The sequence below is a fragment of the Pavona decussata genome, unplaced genomic scaffold (assembly GCF_977016875.1).
Source record: "Pavona decussata unplaced genomic scaffold, jaPavDecu1.1 SCAFFOLD_217, whole genome shotgun sequence".
NCBI lineage: Eukaryota > Metazoa > Cnidaria > Anthozoa > Scleractinia > Agariciidae > Pavona > Pavona decussata.
The window spans coordinates 106,408-125,883 of record NW_028145622.1 but is presented as its reverse complement, the minus strand read 5'-3'; the positions used below and the strand labels follow the sequence as shown (position 1 = coordinate 125,883).

The 19,476-nt window shown below is 39.1% G+C and overlaps 3 protein-coding genes and 1 long non-coding RNA gene across 6 annotated transcripts in view; 1 reads left to right on the top strand and 3 right to left on the bottom strand.

Moving 5' to 3' along the window:
* The first annotated feature begins 1,165 nt into the window (after positions 1-1,165).
* LOC146459664 (trace amine-associated receptor 2-like) lies at positions 1,166-2,529 on the top strand. Its single transcript, XM_085089068.1, has one exon. It carries the CDS (start codon positions 1,463-1,465, stop codon positions 2,372-2,374), a length of 912 nt encoding a protein of 303 aa, XP_084945194.1. The 5' UTR covers positions 1,166-1,462; the 3' UTR covers positions 2,375-2,529.
* Positions 2,530-2,621: 92 nt separating this feature from the next.
* On the bottom strand, positions 2,622-11,420 carry LOC146459663 (patatin-like phospholipase domain-containing protein 4). 3 transcript variants are annotated; one of them, XM_085089071.1, is made up of 4 exons: positions 11,202-11,420; positions 9,852-10,255; positions 9,148-9,213; positions 2,622-3,777 (listed from the first exon to the last, which is right to left on the bottom strand). In XM_085089071.1, exons 1-4 carry the CDS (start codon positions 11,305-11,307, stop codon positions 3,496-3,498), a joined length of 858 nt encoding a protein of 285 aa, XP_084945197.1. In that variant the 5' UTR covers positions 11,308-11,420; the 3' UTR covers positions 2,622-3,495. The 3 variants fall into 3 exon arrangements, with proteins under 3 accessions (XP_084945197.1, XP_084945195.1, XP_084945196.1); XM_085089069.1 differs by lacking the exon at positions 2,622-3,777 and adding an exon at positions 5,458-6,438 and having other exon boundaries at positions 11,202-11,403; XM_085089070.1 differs by lacking the exon at positions 2,622-3,777 and adding an exon at positions 5,880-6,438 and having other exon boundaries at positions 9,852-10,231; positions 11,202-11,416.
* Positions 11,421-12,749: 1,329 nt separating this feature from the next.
* On the bottom strand, positions 12,750-17,958 carry LOC146459662 (DNA-directed RNA polymerase I subunit RPA12-like). The gene is made up of 4 exons (XM_085088940.1): positions 17,729-17,958; positions 15,901-15,998; positions 14,328-14,437; positions 12,750-13,730 (listed from the first exon to the last, which is right to left on the bottom strand). Exons 1-4 carry the CDS (start codon positions 17,895-17,897, stop codon positions 13,706-13,708), a joined length of 402 nt encoding a protein of 133 aa, XP_084945066.1. The 5' UTR covers positions 17,898-17,958; the 3' UTR covers positions 12,750-13,705.
* LOC146459659 (uncharacterized) overlaps positions 17,958-19,476 on the bottom strand; it is a 29,195-nt gene continuing 27,676 nt past the window's right edge. Inside the window, exon 6 of the long non-coding RNA XR_014857819.1 lies at positions 17,958-18,074. This is a non-coding gene — a long non-coding RNA (uncharacterized LOC146459659). The remainder of the gene's footprint in view (positions 18,075-19,476) is intronic.

The following is a 19,476-nucleotide window of genomic DNA, read 5'->3' as shown; positions in this document are numbered from 1 at the left end:
CCCTGAAAATACACGGAAAGTTTTCTGAAAACGAATGATTCTACAAGACCAGTCTTCCACAATTTACGAAAATTCAGCTTGACAAATGTCGCACCTCTGTGAAAATGATCTGTCGCTCAACCCTCCCAAAATATTAGGCAAGCTTGAGACAAAGAGACCTACGATTTTTTTTCCTATAAAAGAAAACTTTGATTGTCATTCCAAGAAGCATTCAAGGTTATAAGAAACTATAATGTACCGAACCGATGTGGTACATGCAGAAGTCAAATGTAAACTTGCGCCATTTTCAGCTCAGCACCGAAGTGGGAAGTGGTCAAATCTACTATACACGAACATGATAGATGGTGGCCTCTCCCTGCATCCCCCTTCCTTAACCCCCAAAGATGGCGTCTTTATTGCATAGCCACCCCTCTATCCAGCAGTAAAAAAATTGACAATTAGATTCAAGCCTCATTTTTCTTGTTTATCTAGCAATACGGACTCTTGCTAGCTGAATATTTCTTTGTGTCAACTTAAATTGTTAAAGCCAATAATAGATAGGTGGTGTCTTCGATAACCCCCCCCCCCCCCAACCCTCCCCCACCCCAGAAAAGGTGGGTTCACTTCGAACAAACTTGTTATGAACAGTTGCCTTAGTTTGCTTTCCTTCCACACATGAACTATATATTGAAATATTGACTGGGCATGATCGAAGAAACGCTTTTCCTTACACACACAGCCTTACCATTCACATATTTATACGACAGTTGTGTGTAAGGTTGGTTTACACAATTTCACAATAGACTAAATGCTGGTCAAACAGCCTGTCTCGCACTTTGTTTGACAGTCTAGGGGAAAATGTCTCAGGTTCAAGTATTAAATGAGAAATGCAATATTTCAATTGTTTCACTCCATGGTGCATAAGCACGGTATCCGGTCGTTACGTTCCAAGTCAAAGTCACTTCGTTCCATTCAAAAATAAAATCGTTTGTTCCGTTAAAAAATAAAGACGGTAATAAGCACTGATTACAGCTGACGATAAAAAGCGCATATATTTTCTCAAACTTTTCATGGCGATGTTCATAGTTAAAATTCAAAAGGTAGTATGATCAACCAAAAAAAAAAAGCACTCGAACTCAAAATCCCGTAAAGTGGAACAATAACAATTACAAAAAGCAGCGAAAAACTGATTCACGACATGTTTTGCCTCCTAGGCAAATTTGTTTACACAATCCAACCAACTTTGATTAAACAGGTGAGCAAAACAAATATTTCCTCGTTCGCTAAAATGGTTCATTTCGATTAAAAATTTTACCTAATTGGACGCGTACGATTGTCCTTCTAGCAAAAGAAGATCATCAGTTTGGGAAAGGAAGTCTTTCCTGCAACCGCGTGTTATCACTCTGTTGTATTTGGCTGATATCATTTCGTTCTACAGTTGAGAGAAGATCGAGAAGCTCTGCCAATTCAAAGCAAGAAAGTCATGAACGTATCTACTGGGCCAAATACGAGTAATCAATTTTATGACTGTGCTAATTGCGAGCAGCCACATTGTGTTATTCGATTAAGTACGACATCCAAGGTGATATATATTTCCCTGTCGCTTCTATGCGGCATTTTTGCAGTTGGAGGGAACTTAGCCCTTCTTGTGGCTCTATACCGCACGGCAGGGTTACGCGACCGAATGAATTACTACTACATCATTTCGCTTGCTCTTGCCGACTTCTTCATAGGCTTAACGATGACTCCCTTATACATTTGCTATGCTCTCGTGTATCTCCCTTCCTGGCTTATCAAACTTGAGGGATTTCTTTGGATTGTGACAGTAACAGCCACCACCTATAGTCTGAGCGCTGTGAGTTTGGACAGGTTTATATCGGTGGTATATCCTCTGCATTACCCTCAAGTTGTGACTGAGAAACGATGTTATCGTGTCATATTTCTTATCTGGCTTGGATCCTTCGTTTTTGGCTTTCCAAGATTAGTTCTGAACGACTTTGAACAGCTAGAAAAGCTCTGGATCGCTTGTTCGGTCGCGACAATAATTATACCATCGTTGATTATGTCTTTTAGTTACGGCAAAATTTTTGCAGCTGTTCAAAAGCACAGAAGGACCATTGCTGATAGCCAACTCTCAAGCGAAACTTTAGGGAACAAAAAGGGTGCCGTGACGATTGGAATAATTGTTGGTTTATTTCTTGTGACTTTTCTTCCAAGCGCTGTTGTTTATTTTATCCTTGTAATGGAGAATGACCCATGCAAAGAGCTGCAGCTAAACTACATTTGGCTTTGGGTCGCTCTCGTGTCGTTTATCCATTCGTCGTTCAACCCTTGGGTTTATGGGCTCCGATATCTCGAGTTGAGAAAAGCGATAAAACACGTGATTTTCCCTTAGTGCGGAGGTGACACTTTTTTAAACGTCGTATTTACTTTGCAATATGAAAAATAAACCAACTGAAACATGTCAATCTTCAAGTGTTTGGATGGATCGCTACCGCTGAGACCAGCGTCTGCACACCAGTTCCAAATCAAACCAGCACCACGGTCAAATGCCAAAATCCAACGCTACTTCCGTTTTCCTACGTCTTTGATTTACGAGCGTGACGTTCATATGGCAACAATGTAAAAAGCACACGGAGAAAACTTTTATTCTTATTTATTTATTTGCTGCTGCTGCTATTAATTGAAGCTTCTTAATTATCTTAGAAATGCGTGGTTTCCCATAATTTTCTCTTCGGATTTCAACAGTCCTTACAAGGACCTTACAACTATCATATCCAGTCACAGGATCCTGAACTTCATGTAGGCAGCTGCAGCGGGCTTGCCGGCACTTTGAATGAAATATAGTCTCCATGATATTTGCTGATTTAAACGGTTCTTAAACGGGTAAAGCAGGAACTTGGATTTCCTCTTCTATACACTGCGAAATTAAAATGGGACTTGACACAATGGGAATAGGATCTGATCAGTGGGACTGGGAAAAAAATCATTTTGAATCAGGGAATGGGAAATAGTTTATGACACCCCTCTCCCCAAGACTCGTAAGTGATTAACCCGTTAAAAAAAGAGTTCTCCGTTCCACAATCCAGCCATTTGCTATAAACCAGGTTCTGTAAATGAAAACCAGTCCATGTAGCCCACGACGGTTTGAAGTTTGTCCGGATTTCAGACAGGGTTGAAGCAAAGCTGTTATCCCATGGAAATTATACGGATTGTTCCGGTAAAGTTAGACTGTTCACAGTCCCCTATTTTTCCATGGGATTTTCGAGACTCGTATGCTTCAATCGAACTCCCGCCGTCTTGGTTTGTAACGGCGGTCGCAACCTGCTCCCCCTCCCCTACTCAACGTATCCGCACTAGGGCCCCCCTCGGTAGTTTAGGCACTCTCCCCAGGTTGCGCCCGCCGTTACAAACGAAGATGGCGGGAGTTCGATCGAAGCGTACGAGTCTTGAAAATCCCACAGAAAAATAGGGGACTGTGAACAGTCTACGGTAAAGTGTGAAACGAGCAATTCTCTAATTCAGCTGATTATTGTTGATGTACTGCAGAGCATCTCTGAAGCCATCCGCATATATTTCCCCACGAAGCCGCTTCCTGGGTGGGTACAAAACGTTCGCTGCTCTCCGCATGTTTTCCCTGTTGACAAACACGTGCATATTCCTCCAGTGCATTTCAGACAAGACTCGGGATTTATCCCGTGGGCAGATTTCGCTATTCCCGCTGAACGGAGACACTCGAATGGTAAATCCCCCAGGGGGATTTGGCAGGTTGTCAGTGAAGCCACCATCATACCAAGACTAAAAGAAAAGAGGCGAAAGAAGAAACTATTTTAAAAAGTATTTGAGTGACTTTGGGTAAACTTCAAGCTCCAGTTTTAAGACAGTTCTCCATCAGTCACACCAGTTTTACTTTATTTATTTTTTATCACCGTTTTAGAAACAGGATTACCTGAAGGGACAACTTTCAGAACACATATTTAACCACAATGATTCGTCGGAATCCCTTGACTACTCAGAAGGCATAAATTTAGCAGTTATGAAAATTTGCATTCTCTCTTTATATGTTTGTGCTCTTTGTAAATTCTTATCACTTTCAACTGATGAAGGCTTAAGTTTTTGCCGAAACGTTGGGTTTATTCGCTAGTGCCGTATCTCTTCCAGACCCCTATTTTTACTGGTCTCTATATCCTGTAGCCGCTATTGTTCTCAGCGGAGGATTTATTGTTTGTATCCTATTAGCTATTGCTTCGTTCTCCAATCACAGACCACGGGCTCGTTTACAAAAAAAAAACATTTGATTTTTTTTAAACGTTTACATATTTTAACCAAAGAAACTATCAGTTATGAAAACATTTGTTAAAAATGACTCCATTCAGCGGGAACTTGAAATCTGCCCACAGTACAATTTTTTTGTATTACGGGTTTAGAGTAGAGAGATGCACTTTGTATACTTTTCAGTGAAAAGCTTTCATTGGACAGCTTTAGTAAACGCTAGCTTTGCTTCAAGTTTTCCACGGCTGTCGTAATACAAGGACCTCTGCTCTCCCTCTACCGCCTCTTTTTCAACCAAATTCTCGGCGTTTGGAAATGGGTTGAAACACTCTCCCTCGTGCTTGATATATTACATCAAAGTCAAACAGGTGCACAGTTTACAATGACTTAGGTAATTACTCCCACACTAATCACGTGCCGAACAGTGCTGTTAATGTTGTTTTTCCTTTTCTTACGCGATCAATATGGTGATCAATAAGAACTGCGAGGGTGTTTCTGCTATTTACTTAAGACTATCAAGAGCCACAATTTGCGAGCAGAAAGCAGATACTCTTTTTTAACTATCGTTACTCGGCTGCAACTATTCCAACACTAGAGTTGTTACGATTGAAATTCAAATGTTTCACTGACGTCTCCTCACTTCTATGGGTATCATACCAATCACAAATTAAGAAAATGAGCAGCTCCCAGTAAATTACGCGCAATATGGAGGATTTCCACGTGTGATACACGCGCGTAATGCTGCTATTCCTCCAGCCAGTAAAGCAGCCCAGTTAGTTAAGAGCACTGTACTCAGGTATCGCAGAGTCATGGGTTCGAATCCCGTTCAAGCGCGAACGTTTTTATTTTATTTATAAACTTCGCCAGAGGAGGAAAAAAAAAAACAGGAAGAAACCTCTGGCAGTAGAGAACTCACAGAACGATAAGTTCCAATAACGAGACTCCTTGCATAAATGAAATTACAGTCTCTCTTTTCTCAGCTGTTTAAGTCATGTACATAACTGCAATGGTCACGCATTTATTGGCTGTTGTTGTTTTACTGTGGTGAGTACTACTTGCCATCGTGTATACAACCACTGCCCCACCCACCCCCAGTCTCAAACGTTGTCGGGGTTTGAGCATAAAGGAACTGGTAATAACAGGTTTTGTTTAAAGAGGAACCACCTTGTCTGGGGTGGGGGGTTATCAAAGACGCCATCTATCTCATGAACATTACCGACAAAACTTTATTGGCTTTAAAATTTGAGTTGACACAAAAATATTCAGCTAACAAGAGTCAGCATTGCTAGATAAACAAGAAAGGTGAGGTTTGAATATCATTGTCATTTTTTACTACTTGATGGAGGGTGGCTATGCAAGAAAGACACCATCTTTTGAGGAAGGAGGGGGTGTAGGCAGAGAACACCACTTATTTTGTGAGTTGGTGTGTCCTGTACGAGTATAGTAGTTTTAACCACTTCCCTAATATACATGATTTACAGAAAGTAAGGATTAGAAAGTTTCATGTGAATAGTCACACTTATTATTAATAAGAATTTTACCAACTGACTCAAAGAGTAAAAAGAAGAAATACATTGTGATGGAACAAAAGGAAACCATATTTTTTTCCAGTATCGATGAGTAAGGTACAACTGTATTTACAGACTGGTTTCAACTACAGTACCAATTTATCATACCAAACACATTGTACCAAGCTTGATTGCAAGCCATGCAGTGTTCCCCAAATGAGTAGCGAGAGGCAGAAATCGAGCCTACCACCGTACTAGCATAATTATTCCAGATAGGAGATAACAATAATTATCAAACGAATTCATTCCAAATGAGATGTTCGACTCTCTGATTAAAGAGCTAATCTCAGCGTCTTTCTATGGGTAAATAAGAATGTCGAGCAGTTAGAGAATAATTGCACAAATTCTCCGCCTGTAGAAACTTAAGAGTGTCATCATAACCTAACTGGACTAGACTTTCTATTCCATCCCTCTTAGGTGGAACAAAAATTTGGAGTTCCCTTTGAAGATTTTCCCTGTTAACGTAGACATTCATGTTGTGGAAAGTGACGTCGGTAAAGCCCTGTGACTCGTCTTGTGGGCAGATATCGCTGTGTTTACCGCTGAATGGAGAAACACGAATAGTTCGGCCAAACGGAAGCCTTGGCAAGTTATCGCTTAGTCCACCATCAACCCATTTCTGTCAACAGAACCAAAAGTGATGCGTTGAATCTCGGACTGTTCCGTTAGTCAAATATGCACTGTACTTCTTGTAATTTTGTCTTTGTAATATAATATATATTTAGCATTAACTACCAATCATTATTCTCATTTTAATTAAAATAATAATTTAATATCGGGGTGGGGGTGGGAGGGGGGGGGGGGGGGGCACTCTGCTATCATTATTAAGTAATATACAGTCGACTCCCAATAACTTGAACCCTCGCTAACTCGAACCAAAATCGATTTCCCCTGGATTTCCGTCATACGTTTACTGTAATTTTGCCCTCGGTAACTCGATCCTCCCGCTAACTCGAACCAATTTTCGTTTCCCTTCGGGCCATTTTCTATATAATTTTACACTCGATAAGTCGAACCATGTTTGTCTTTGAAACCTGCAAAGTTCGCATTACCTAGTCTTTTCCTGCTGCTTTGCTTCGCTTTGTTTCGCGTTACGTTACGTTTTGATTTATAACTATTGTTCCATTTTCACTCGACTTCTCTATAATTAAATTTGATTAAAGTTGACAATGTATGAATAGAAATTACACAGTATTGAGTAAACACCGTTTTCCCCCTTTTTTTCTGCTCAATTGTTCTTAACTCCCGATAACTCGAACCTTTTACAATTTCCGTTGAAGCTTCGAGTTATCGGGAGTCGACTGTAGGTACAGTATGTGCGGCAGCAATTAGGGTATGGGATTGAATTTAAACATTTTTGGTGTGAAAGTCTAAGAATGAGTAAGGATTCTAGAAGTCTGAAATAGGGAACCAAAAATTACATAATTTGGTCTGAAATAGGGTCAAAGCATCCACAAGCATTATTGTTTCTTGTGCTCCATGCATTTGCACAGATACAGGATCTTTGAAGGACCTTCAAACATCCTATAAGGATATTTTGAAGATCTTTATCTTAAAGGATCTTTGGCATTCAAAGATTCTTGAAGACCCTGTGGTGTTTCTCAACAGGGCTACTCACTAACTCACATTATTTACATGTAGCACACATGTATGTATAAAAAAATCAATCAATCAGTAACGACCGAAAAACTGACCGACCGACTAAAGCACTGGATAAATGGATGGATGGATGGATGGATGGATGGATGGATGGATGGATGGATGGATGGATGGATGGATGGATGGATGGATGGATGGATGGACGGATGGATGAATAGATTAATGCATAATGGTTATGGGAACCAAAATTAAAATTATTTCAATTTGTGAACTGTACTTAGTTTTAACATTGCTTGTTTGAAGAATTTTCGCTTTCCGTAATCAATTTTTTTGTTTACGGGATGGGGGGGGGGGGGGGGGGAATTGGCCCCATGCCCAACTCCAAACCTGAAGGGCCAGGGTTTTCAGTTATGGTGGCCTAATCCCTTAGCCACCACATGTACTTGAAGATCTTTACGTCGAGCGTTATAGCTGCTCTACTATACGGGTGTGAAAGGTGGCGTGTGACTAAGAACGACGCGACCAAGCTAGATGTGTTCCTACAAAAGGATTTGAGAAGGATAATGAAGATCTATTGGCCTATGAAAGTATCCCATGAAGAGATCTGTAACCAGGCTAACATCAGCACCATCAGTTAGAAAATCAACAGGTGACGCTGGAGGCTCATTGGTCACATTCTTAGAATGGATGCCAACCAACACCTCGAGAAGGCATTAACCTGGGCTCCAGAGGGAAAAAAAGTCATGGCAGACTGAGAGAGGCCTGGCAAGGAACCGCAGAGAAAGAAAAGGGCAGGCTTGGGTTTTGCGTCATGGAGTGAGACGGCAGTGGTTAAACGCGACCGAGTAGCATGGCGAACAATAATAATTATTTCTGGCCCATTTCCCCCCTTGGGAAATACGTCAAGTAAGTCACTTAATTTTAGACTGGCCAATTTACTCTCGAATATCAACAAAGACACTGCACTGTAAAGCTGGGCATTAAGCCCAAATCCCATTGTTAGCTCATAGGAGCCTACATGCAGTTATGCAGTATTCATGTACTGGCAAGTGACTGGCTGACTAGCTAATGTAACATTTCACAGTAGCTCTCCGCTTCAATTCTTTCTTGCAAGTTTTTGGTCTCCTTACAGTAGAATGGCATAACACCTGAACTGCTATCTCAGTTTGAGAATCAATTTAATTGATTGTTTGTTAACTGATTCAGTGACGGGTTATTTAATTGACTGATTCATGCAATATTGATTTCCTCCTTGATTGATTGTTGACTAATTTGCTGATTGGCTGATTGACTGATTGATTGATTGATTGATTGATTGATTGATTGATTGATTGATTGATTGATTGATTGATTGATTGATTGATTGATTGATTGATAAATGTGCACTTGGGCAAATGATGCCACACACCTTCATACATATAGCTCAACTACTTTTGGTAATCAATGGAATTAAAGCAACTGCAGTAAGCAACTAGGAGTTGCTATTGCAGTATTACTATTACTATTAATGAGCCTGCTGACAGAGGTTTTTCTTGGCTACAATTTCCTGGTCAAGGATAATAACCAAAAGGTCTGGGATGACCCTGATAACAGTAAACCTACTGTAGACATTATTGACAGCTAGCCCACAATCAATTATTGTACTACAGGAAAATAACTGACATCATTACCAGACGAGCAAAAATTGAAAGAAAATGTACAGTAATATGAAAACAATGATGAACAGTACCTGTCCTTTAAATTGTGGAAATTTCAGTCCAGCATAGAAAGGAATGTAGCAGCTTGCTAGCAAAACCTTGGAAACAGAAAAAACTTTGTCAATTTAATAGTCTGTGCTTTCTGTAATATCGAATAAAAAATTGGGCCAGCATGGCCTGGCAGCACAGGGTCCTGGGCAAACTTCTCAGTGCCACCCAGTGGCCCCTGAACCTAACACGACAGGTCACAACCCACTTCTAACCCTAAGATTAATCTTAACTCTAACCTAAGGGCTGACAAGTGGCCAACAGGCTGCAGACCACCAGGTCAAGGGCTGTGGTCTGGCCCGAGGGTCGATGGGCCACAGGCCAAGAAGTGGGCCATGGGCTGTGAGCTGTCAGGACTCGCTTTTAATGAAACCTGAAAATGAAGGCTAGCTAACATGTAGCCACCACCACGGCCTTGGTAATACCCCAACTTTTTGCCTTTCTGATGTGCATTAGTCATTATCTAACTGCTGCAAACGTTTTACAAAAATCTGAGTGTGGGAACATTTTGGAGTAATAATTTGTCCTATGAAATACTAACAAAATCAATTAATACATGTACTAATTTTGTCAAAAGCTGACTAGTACAACATCTTGCATTTAAATTAATATTATGTACTTGTAACTATTAAAATAGACTTTGGCACTACATCTAGGAGCAAAATCGTTCATTAAAAACAAATCTTACCTGAATCAAATCCTCTTTTGACTCAAATTCAGATATAATAACATTCTTTCTGTCTTTTAAACTTGTTACAGAAATATAAAGCCTCCCTGAGGCAACCTTGTGCGAATTTGATGGCAAATGAAGTTCAAGACCTTTTCGTAAGCTTCCCACCAAGTCAAAGTGAGGATTGAAAGGCCCAAGCGGGTGTTTACGAGCTTCATTAGTGAGCTCAATTACATAATCAGAACACTTGTTTAAAGGAGCTGATGTTGCTAGCACGGCAGCAACTAGTGATCCTGCAGACGCCCCTGCAAAAGCTGTTACATTTTTGAGAAACTGTGGTGCATGCGATGTTAAGCAGGCTGCGACACCAAGATGGTAGACTCCGAGAAAGCCACAGCCTGCAAATGACAAGTTCATGGGATCTGAAAGGAATGAAAAAGGCAAAATTGAATACAATGCATTACAAATAGAAAATGATAACATATCATAATGCCATTCTGTTAAAACACAGATAGCCTAAACTCAGAGAGTTTAGATGACCTTTGCAATGACGTAATTCATGATCAAGCGTTATACATCAGTCAATTCCACTATTTCTCATACAAAACCTTATAATTTACATAACTATCACACAATGGTTTTGCGACTTTCAAATTTCATGTACACCGACATTATAGAGGTCATATACATGTAAGCTTTAATACATTAAAACACTCCCAATGATAAGAAGAAATGAGAATGATGTATTAATCAGTAAATGACACAGGCAAACTCGGAAAAAAAAATCTAAGGGCTCCTATCAGGAGTCGAAGCTAACACCTTCCGATTACTAGTTCGGATTGCTCTATCACTGAGCTACAGGAGACTCGTGGGAGCCCATTAAATTAGGTTCATGGGACAAACATCCTCCATACTGCTAGGATTGGAATGTCAATGTGTGGCATATGCGCAATGGAAATAATGTGATGGAATATGTTAAGGCTGTAAATAAATGAGAATGGTGTATTAATCAGTAAATGACACAGGCATGCTCGGAAAAAAAATGCGAGTGCTCCTAGTCGAACCTAAGACCTTCAGATTACTACTTCGGATGCTGAGGTTTTTCTTGCCTATTTTCGAGAGAGGTGAATGACCCGAGCATGATTTGGCTTATAGTTGTGTTGTAAAAGTCTACGTTTATGAAATCATTTTAAAAAAAATGCTTACGTGCGACAAAAGTCAGTAAAAACGTCCGTACGACAATGAGTTAATGGTCAAGTCACAGTTGAAATCAGACTGAAATTCTTCATGGAATTTTCATATACACAGCTCAGATTAGTGTATCTGGAATCTTTCTAGTAGTGTTAGTGAAGAAACAGAACGAAATACCTGTTGATCGCTGCAGACAAGCACACAAATGCTCGATCGAAAAAAACAAGCACAGTTTGGCCAAAATAGAAACTTCACAACAGTCTAAGCAGCCGAGCCTCCACATGAAGGAAAGGCCACAGAGCTTTGCGTAAGAACTATATTGGAATGGACTTCAAACTTTTGGAATGATTTCATATCAGTTCAGGAGCTAGCGTGCAAAGTGCTAATTTAAACGTTCATTTTGCAAAATTTTGAGAGAAAAAACACGTACGATAGGAGAAAAAAGAAAATAAATGTATAGCCTCCAGAGGGTAACTGGAGTTGCAGTACTGGGAGGCTGCCGTATAAAACTGACCAGACACTGTCAACTCTCCCGGATAATCCGGGACACTCCAGATTTTGAACAGTATCTCCCGGTCTCCAGATTTATGGCTATAATCTCCAGATTTTGAATGGCATATCTCCCGTTCTCCAGATTTATGTCTTTGACCTTCCTGATAATTGCCTATGTTTGCTATTTGTCGTGGGCTGGACTTTCCTTGTTTCCAAGAGGAATGTATGACATTTTTAGCGTTGTTGCATAATCCCCCCCCCCCCCCCCCGCCCACTTAAGCCGTAAAATTAAGGTTGATTCCACGCCCCTGTAGGTCATACTCTCCATATTTGAAGGCTGACAGCCCTGAAACAGGAAGGGATGCGGAAGCTAAATTGGAATTTCCAAAGAGGAAGGTTGGGAGGGAGGGGGCATAGTTCTTTTATGGAACTTTAATATGTGAGTGGAGGTCCATATCGCTGGGGCTTAACTTATAATTATATTTTTAGCTTCTGAAAAAGAAGCAACTTGGAGTATTACCTACTTGGTAAAATCGCACTAGAGCTTATTAGTGTCCCACATGGCCGGAGTGTAACCAAGTTTCTGCGGCATGAAGTAACTATACAGTCGTTGCTGGTACCCATTTATACACCTTGGGTGAAGATCGAAAGACAACGTGGAGCAAAGTTTCGTGTCCAACAAAACAACACAGTAATTGCAGAGATCAACTTCTCCTCAAACCACCAACCTTCAGCGATATTATGACCGGTCGATTGAGCGTTGAGCTGAGATGGCCCCTGCCCACCTAAAATTCTCTAATAAGCAACACTTCGTCCTATGAAAAAATTGTATCAAAAGTTGTTTTGTACTACTATATAAGGGCCAGACAATAACCTGTTTTTAAAGATCTTCTGGAGAAAAAAATATTTGCCAAAAATTAAAATGTTTGTGGAACGGCAATTTGGGAAGAATGACTTTGATGTTTCTCGATGCATTGGCGGAAGCTAATCTATAACTTCAAGTTATAGATTACTTGCATCACACAACCTGTGAGAAATTTAGTCTATAATGGCAGTCAGACATTCTAAAGGCCTGGTTGTTGTTTTTTTAATAGCTTTGTAGACGTTTAGTTTTTAGCACAAACGACCCCACAAGCTTTTTAGCTTTAATATTCATCGTTTTAACATAAAGGTTATCTATCTATCTAAGGCAAGCAGACAAGCAAGGCGAGAATAAAAACAGCAAACAACAAACGAGGAAAGGATCTCAAGGTTTAATTCAAATTTCAAAGAGGTTTTCAACTATCCTACAACAATTTCAAAGTGCTGCTAATATCTACCCATACACGTACACGTACAAAGCTTTCATGTGGAGTATTTGGATTGATCTGAGGTTACAAATGAATCTACATCATTTTGTTTTGTTTGTGCTTAAATTCGATTGTTTTTACTGTCATTTTTATTGAATTGGAGTCAGGGACTGGTGTTTCATTTTCATGTACCATAATTATTTATAACTCAGGAAAAAAACATTAAAAATACCTTGAAAAGAGAATTGTTGTCATAAAATGTCAAATAGGAATTGAAAATTCACCACTTACTATAAATTTACTGTACAACTGACATGCAATGTATACTGCAGTCATGTAACTTGTATGTATATAACTTTATTTTTATATTAAATGACAGTGAGTCACCTAGTATTTTTAGTGTCACTTCGAATAGCCCAAAATATATAAATTATAATTATTTTTTTCGATTGGAACATTGAAATAATGGTTTTGTTAACAATAACCCTACCAGTGCACAGAAACTAGTGTTAATTATCGTGTGGCTGTGGATGGCTAGGATGGAAATGGATGCAACTTGAAAATTTTGGCTAATTGATTTTTTTCAAGTTCTTTAATATGTGTATTTTTATAGAAATTGTTAAAAACTGATTATACTTTGTTTTTTCGTGAAGATATCACTTAACATTTTCCTCTGATTGCTCTAAGAGCAATTTCATGTTCTTCGTCAAATATTTCAATGATTTGACCAAAATATGTTACAGCACTTATACCTCTTTAACAACTACTGAAATTGTTACTAAGGCAGGTCAAAGTGGCCTCATTAGATTTGTCTAAGAGAACACTTTATTAGCTCCAAGGTAGGACTCTCTTCATTAAATAACAATTATTTATACAGTAAATTTTGCCTAATGAGTATCCCTATGAGTACTCTGTTTCTTGAAACCTACAAAAAAATTGAGAAGAAATTTCAGTAAACAATGGTAAAGAAGTACAAGACAGTGTACATGTATGATTAACAAAGTACAAGCTATGCTGGTGGGCAGTACATATACGGCTACTCCAACAAGAAAGCATTCCAAAACAAAAGGTTTAATTTATTTAGCAAAACAGCACACAATAATACTTGCACTTGTTTCAATAATCATACAATTTGGTGCATTTCTTTGTTGTGTTGTTCTCTCAGTAGGTAATCTACATGTCTACAATTAATTATATGCAACGACCAAATTCAACTTTTTCAAGGAGAAAGGAATATAAATGCAATTAGTGAATTTTCCTTTCTCTCTCTGAACTTGAATGTCTGATCCCTATGAATTTACATGTACACCTGTAGCTCCTGGTCCACATCAGACAAACTGAATGAGTTGGAATGATGGCAAAACAGCTTATCTTTTAAGTGAAGCTTTCCTTGGCATGATTAAAATTTTATGGTCTTATGGCTGGGTAAGTTAAGTTCCCTAAAGTGAAACTTTTACATTAATTTAATTTGCAATCACATTCCAAGTAGCAGTAGCATGACATGACATGAAGTGACACTTACTTGCACTGTGGACAGCCATAAAACACTGTTTGTCCTTCATCAGCTGATCGCGTTTGTCTTGTGGTGTATGTCATGCCCTCGTGGCCACAGTTGGAACATTTTCTGTCAACCTGCAGTCACATAAACAAAGGTAACAAAAAGTTAAAAAAAGTTAAAAGGATATTGCATTCAGCTTGCCTCAAGTGTTAAGGACAAGTATGCAATTCATCAGCCTCTGACAGGTGTACATGTATATACTCACTGAGAACTCTTAACCTTCGATCCACACGCTGGTCAGGTGTTAAAGCCACTAAACTACAGGAAAATTTGTGGCACCTACATAAATGTTCAAACATGTACATGTAGGTCATTTCATATTTAAATTAACATAGTTAATTGAAGGAGTGTTGCCAATGTGCGAGCCAGCGAGCCAGCGAGCCAAACATGTGAGGCATGCGAGGCAGACGTGCGAGGCATGAACAAAACATGCGAGGCTTGTGAGGCATGAACAACCCCCAACATAAATGCTAACCGTAAAGCTAACCGGGGAGCTATTTAAGCTAACCTGAGTGCTATTTAGGCTAACCGGAGTGCTATAGCTATTTAGGCTGTAACTGGAGTGCTTTTTAGGCTAACCGGAGTGTTTTTTAGGCTAACCTGAGTGCCTCGCACATCTGCCTCGCATGGCTCGCTGGCTAGCAGATTGTCAAGACCCTAATTGAAGGACTTGTTATGAATCATTGCCATGAAAACAATGGTACTGCAATTTATGTTGGAAGGGCTGCAGCCGTGCACAATCCTTTGTTTTCATGTTCACACTACAGTTGAATATCTTAACTGGAACGTTTCTAATCTATTGGTCAGTAATAATTCACCACATTTCAAAATTCATTGTGGTCTGTGCACAGTCAAGGCCAAACCTTCTAACAAACACAAGTAACAAAGAAGTTTGTCAGGCTTCATAACCATTGCCTTTTATTAACTATAGTTGCACAAATAGAAAAATGTTGTTCTGAGCTTGATTATTCCAGTGAGATAATCAATGATATTCATGATGCTACATTAGGGTGCATTCGATTGACGCTATACCGGTAATATAGGAATACATACAATGATGACCAGAAATCCCTCATAAGAGGTTCTGGGAGTTACTGACTGAAATACAAAATGGATCTCATTTGTTATCGTGAATCAGCAAAAGCTTCCAGAAATGTTACTTAATATTTATAAAGAGAAATCTGACAGCTAGTCTGCTTATTCTTATTCTGGAATAGAGTGAACCGAACCCAACCATTAAGACAGCAATGTACATTTTTTTTTTATTTATTTACTTTTTTTTTTTAGCTTCCCTATTTAAAACATTTACAACATACTGAATTAAATTAGGCAGGGTATACACAACAAGCAATGTACAATTTAATTTGAAAATAAGCAAAAATAGTTTGTTTGTTTGTTACAGCATATAACTACCGGAATATTGATCAATCAAGTTAGTGGTACATGCACATGTATATTGTAACATATTCAACGACGATCCAGTTCCCAAAAATTTAAAATGACAGTGAGAACAGAAAAAAATATTATTTTTGTTTACCATTGGTCCTATTGACTCATCAACTGCTCTTGCTTGGATCATCTTTTCCTTTGGAACATTGAAAACCTTCCTTGAGTGAATTTCAATCCCTTCAAAGTCTGCAAAAAGAAGCATTAATTATTGTCCTACACAATGTTAAAGGCCCAGTTTCACCCATTCGGCTTTGTGGCCGTTTGTTATTGTTTAAAAGCGCTTCTATCGTTTAGTCTTGCGATCTGATTGGTTTACCAGAATATTCCTGCTGGGATGAAAGTCCTGGCGCATTCAAAATAAATCAGACCACGCAAATCGGACTGGTTGATTTCGTTTCAGTCGCTCCGATTTATTTTAATTTTTATACCTATAAGAAATATGTACTTTCCAAAGCGCTCGAGTTCATTGTACTCCTTTGTGTAAAATTCTCGGCGAACGAAATTCAAGGTTTGGTTTGTTTTTCTGCATTCATTCCTTTGAGCGACGCAGCGAAACAGTCGAACAGTTAAAGCCGGCAGCCCTCAATATTAAATAATTTTGTTCGAAGATTTTCATTCTATTGTTGTATAAGTTAGACAGTAATCTTAAAGTGTCCTTTCGATTATTATAAAAGCTGACATGAAATGAAATTAACAGTGCTGGACAGGTTAAGCTACTTGTGCTTACAGGGACCCAGAAAAAAAAGTGGAAACCATAGTTTCAGGAACACCTCTATTAAGGAAACACAAACCTTAAATGTTCCGGAAATAAACATTTCAATATAATCTTTGTACAGTTTGTGTATCTGTGACCACTTACAGGAACATCTCTATTAAGGGGATAGGGGCAATAATAATATTTCTGTTTTCGGATGTCCCAAATGCTATTGACACCTCCATTAAGGGGACAACTAAGTACTTATCTCCTGGTGCATGACCGACCACCAAAGAGGACTTGTCTGATAGCATTATTATACCCCAATCACAAGTGATGACAGTCAACAATTACAGCATTCCAAGTTTACTGCTAGAATAGCTTCAATTTGACAACAGTTGAGTTCCTTACTCAGTCAAAACTGGTTAACTGTGCATGTTCTCAGTTTTCCATACAAATCTCTTTAAATGATGGTTGCTGCCACTTGTCGGTACTGTACATCTGTTGGTAAGCTGTCCGTCATTTGTCATGAAGCTTTCCATGATGTAAATGTGGTACTTTGTTTGTTTTCTTCTTTGGCCGCCTCTGTGCCTACATGTACTAAGCCTGCCCTCAATTTCCCATACATTCTCTTAAATTTCATCACATTTTATGCTTGGTTCCTTAAATTCTCATCAAGAAAGCAGGCCTTTGTTCATAGGTTATTAATAATAATTATTAACTATTAATAAAATCGGCTGAACCTCTTTTCAGGGACCACCTGCATTAAGGAGGCATATCTCTTTGTCCCAAGGGTGTCCCTATATGAAGGTTCCACTGTATGCATATGCTATATGCTCAGTCCTGCATCAATTTGTAGACCTTCAACCTCAACTCAGTCCACTGAGAACCCTTAAAGTCAATCAATCGATCGATCAATCAATCAATCAATCAATCAATTTTGTTTAACAAGGGTGACACTTAACAGTCTGTTATGATTGACAAACCTATAACCCTCAGATTCCAGAACAAATTGAAATTTGGAAATTTTGGTTTTCAAGGAAAGGGGAAAACCAGAGTACTTGGAGAAAAATCTCTCGGAGCAAGGACGAGAACCAACAACAAACTCAACCCACATATGACGCCGAGACTGGGAATCGAACCTGGAACACACTCGTGGGGCCGGAGGCAAGTTCGTCAGCCGAGGACAGTTTTTAAAAGCAGAAACACGATGAAATCTTACCAGAGGTATCCTTCTGAAAATTACAAAGGCTGCAAGACACGACGTCCTCTAAACCAGGAAGAGGAAGGATAGATCCACAACTGGGGCAGAAATCAGGATCACACTCGAATGCTTCAACTTTGGCCGCCATATTGGATTGTGGGGAGAACCGCTGGATGAGTTCGGCCATACGGCGGCTCAAAAGAAGAGCGTTATAGTTACCAGACTCTCGCGGAATAAGCTCGAGCACATTCACAATATTTCGCACTGTATGTCTTGATCATTTCCAATATGGTGGAATTTACCGTGAACAGATTCAGGGACCTCTAACAATCACCCAAAGTGCTTATGTTCTTCAAGACCAGGGCTACGATGAAAGAAAATAACAGTTCCCAAAATTTAAATTCCAAGCGAAACGGACATCAATGTGACAGATTCCAACCCCGTTTGAAGGAATATACGGAGTATTTTTAGCACCTAAGGTGGTCACACGAGTGCCTAAGGCGCGAGCCTCTAGTGGGGTATGGGGGTATTCCCCCCAGGAAATTTTGCAAATTTAGTTTCTTTCAAGTGGCATTTCCTGCATTGGACATCATTTTTGTGGTATGCTATAAGGTTTTTATTCTTATCACAGATGTGTTTGGGCTTTTCTTTTGATAGGAAAGTGTAATACGTAACGTTCTACAATCAGATGGCAAAAAAAACTTGCCTTGTTTTCAGAATTTCATGATAAATCGGAAAAATCTGATAAAAATCGGGAGAGCAGGAGGTAACACATCAAATCGGGAGGGTTAAAATATATGCAATGCTAACCCCCTTCACCAAACTTTCACTTAAGCTGATAATCTGATCGAGTTAATGAACCTGACGTAGATCGCATTTTTCTATACTTATTGCCTGGATTTACTGCCGATGATATGTACACTCAGTACAGTTAAGATGGCGGCTGGTCGGGAAAAAGCCCTAACGAGGCCCTGGTCACGTGGTAGCTAGATTTAAAAAAGTCTTATAGTTTTTTTTTTTTTTTTTTTTTTTTTTTTTTTTTTTTTTTAACAGGTGTGGAATCTAAACTTAGCCAGCTTTTATTTATTTAGTACCAGGATTCAAAAGTGACAGCGAAACATTTGAGAAATGTTGAAATGACCTCAGAATAACGTAAAACATTTGTATCAACACTGCTTTTTTTTTTCTCTCTTTAATTTATGAAAATACAATGATTAAAATATGACTTACAACATTTACAATACTCAAACTACAATAAGCTTACACTAAACTAATATAAACACTGTTATGCTAAAAAAAAAAATGGCGTAAAAAGCGGTAAGAAATTTAACCAAAACTTATACAAAACAGAAAAAATCCGAATTATCTGTGCGGGGACATCGAATGAAAGAAAGTTGTAAGCGTTCAAGACATTCAGTTGAGGCGGTCAGTCTGCCTCTCCGTCATGCACCTTAGCTTGCTCAGCCTCGAAAACGTAGGCAATCGAAAGCTTAGATTGCCTGGCATGTCCTCTTTGTATGTAATCGTTACTCGTTACTCGACATAATGCTCTGATATTGGTCAGTAAAGGTAACTTTGAATTTAATTATTAATAATAATAATAATAATAATAATAATACCAACAATGCTATGCTAAATTACAAAAACAACAGCAACAACAACAAAACAAACAAACAGAGCATAGCATAGCACTAACCATCACGCAAAATCGCCCCCAAGACAGAGTCAGGAAAGAGGCTCTGGGGACGAGTATCCATTGAGCGCCA

Bases quoted from the DNA above. Each gene is read 5' to 3' on its own strand.
- LOC146459664 (XM_085089068.1), top strand. From the start codon at position 1,463: ATGAACGTATCTACTGGGCCAAATACGAGTAATCAATTTTATGACTGT.
- LOC146459663 (XM_085089069.1), bottom strand. From the start codon at position 11,307: ATGTGGAGGCTCGGCTGCTTAGACTGTTGTGAAGTTTCTATTTTGGCC. The intron at 10,256-11,201 runs GTATTTCGTTCT...CATTCCTTTCAG, and splicing joins TTGTCTGCAGCGATCAACAG to ATCCCATGAACTTGTCATTT. The intron at 6,439-9,147 runs GTACTGTTCATC...TTCTGTTGACAG, and splicing joins TTCCACAATTTAAAGGACAG to AAATGGGTTGATGGTGGACT.
- LOC146459662 (XM_085088940.1), bottom strand. From the start codon at position 17,897: ATGGCCGAACTCATCCAGCGGTTCTCCCCACAATCCAATATGGCGGCC. The intron at 14,438-15,900 runs GTAAACAAAAAT...ATGTGACTGCAG, and splicing joins ATGAGTCAATAGGACCAATG to GTTGACAGAAAATGTTCCAA. The intron at 13,731-14,327 runs GTAAGTGTCACT...ATTTTTTTGTAG, and splicing joins TATGGCTGTCCACAGTGCAA to GTTTCAAGAAACAGAGTACT.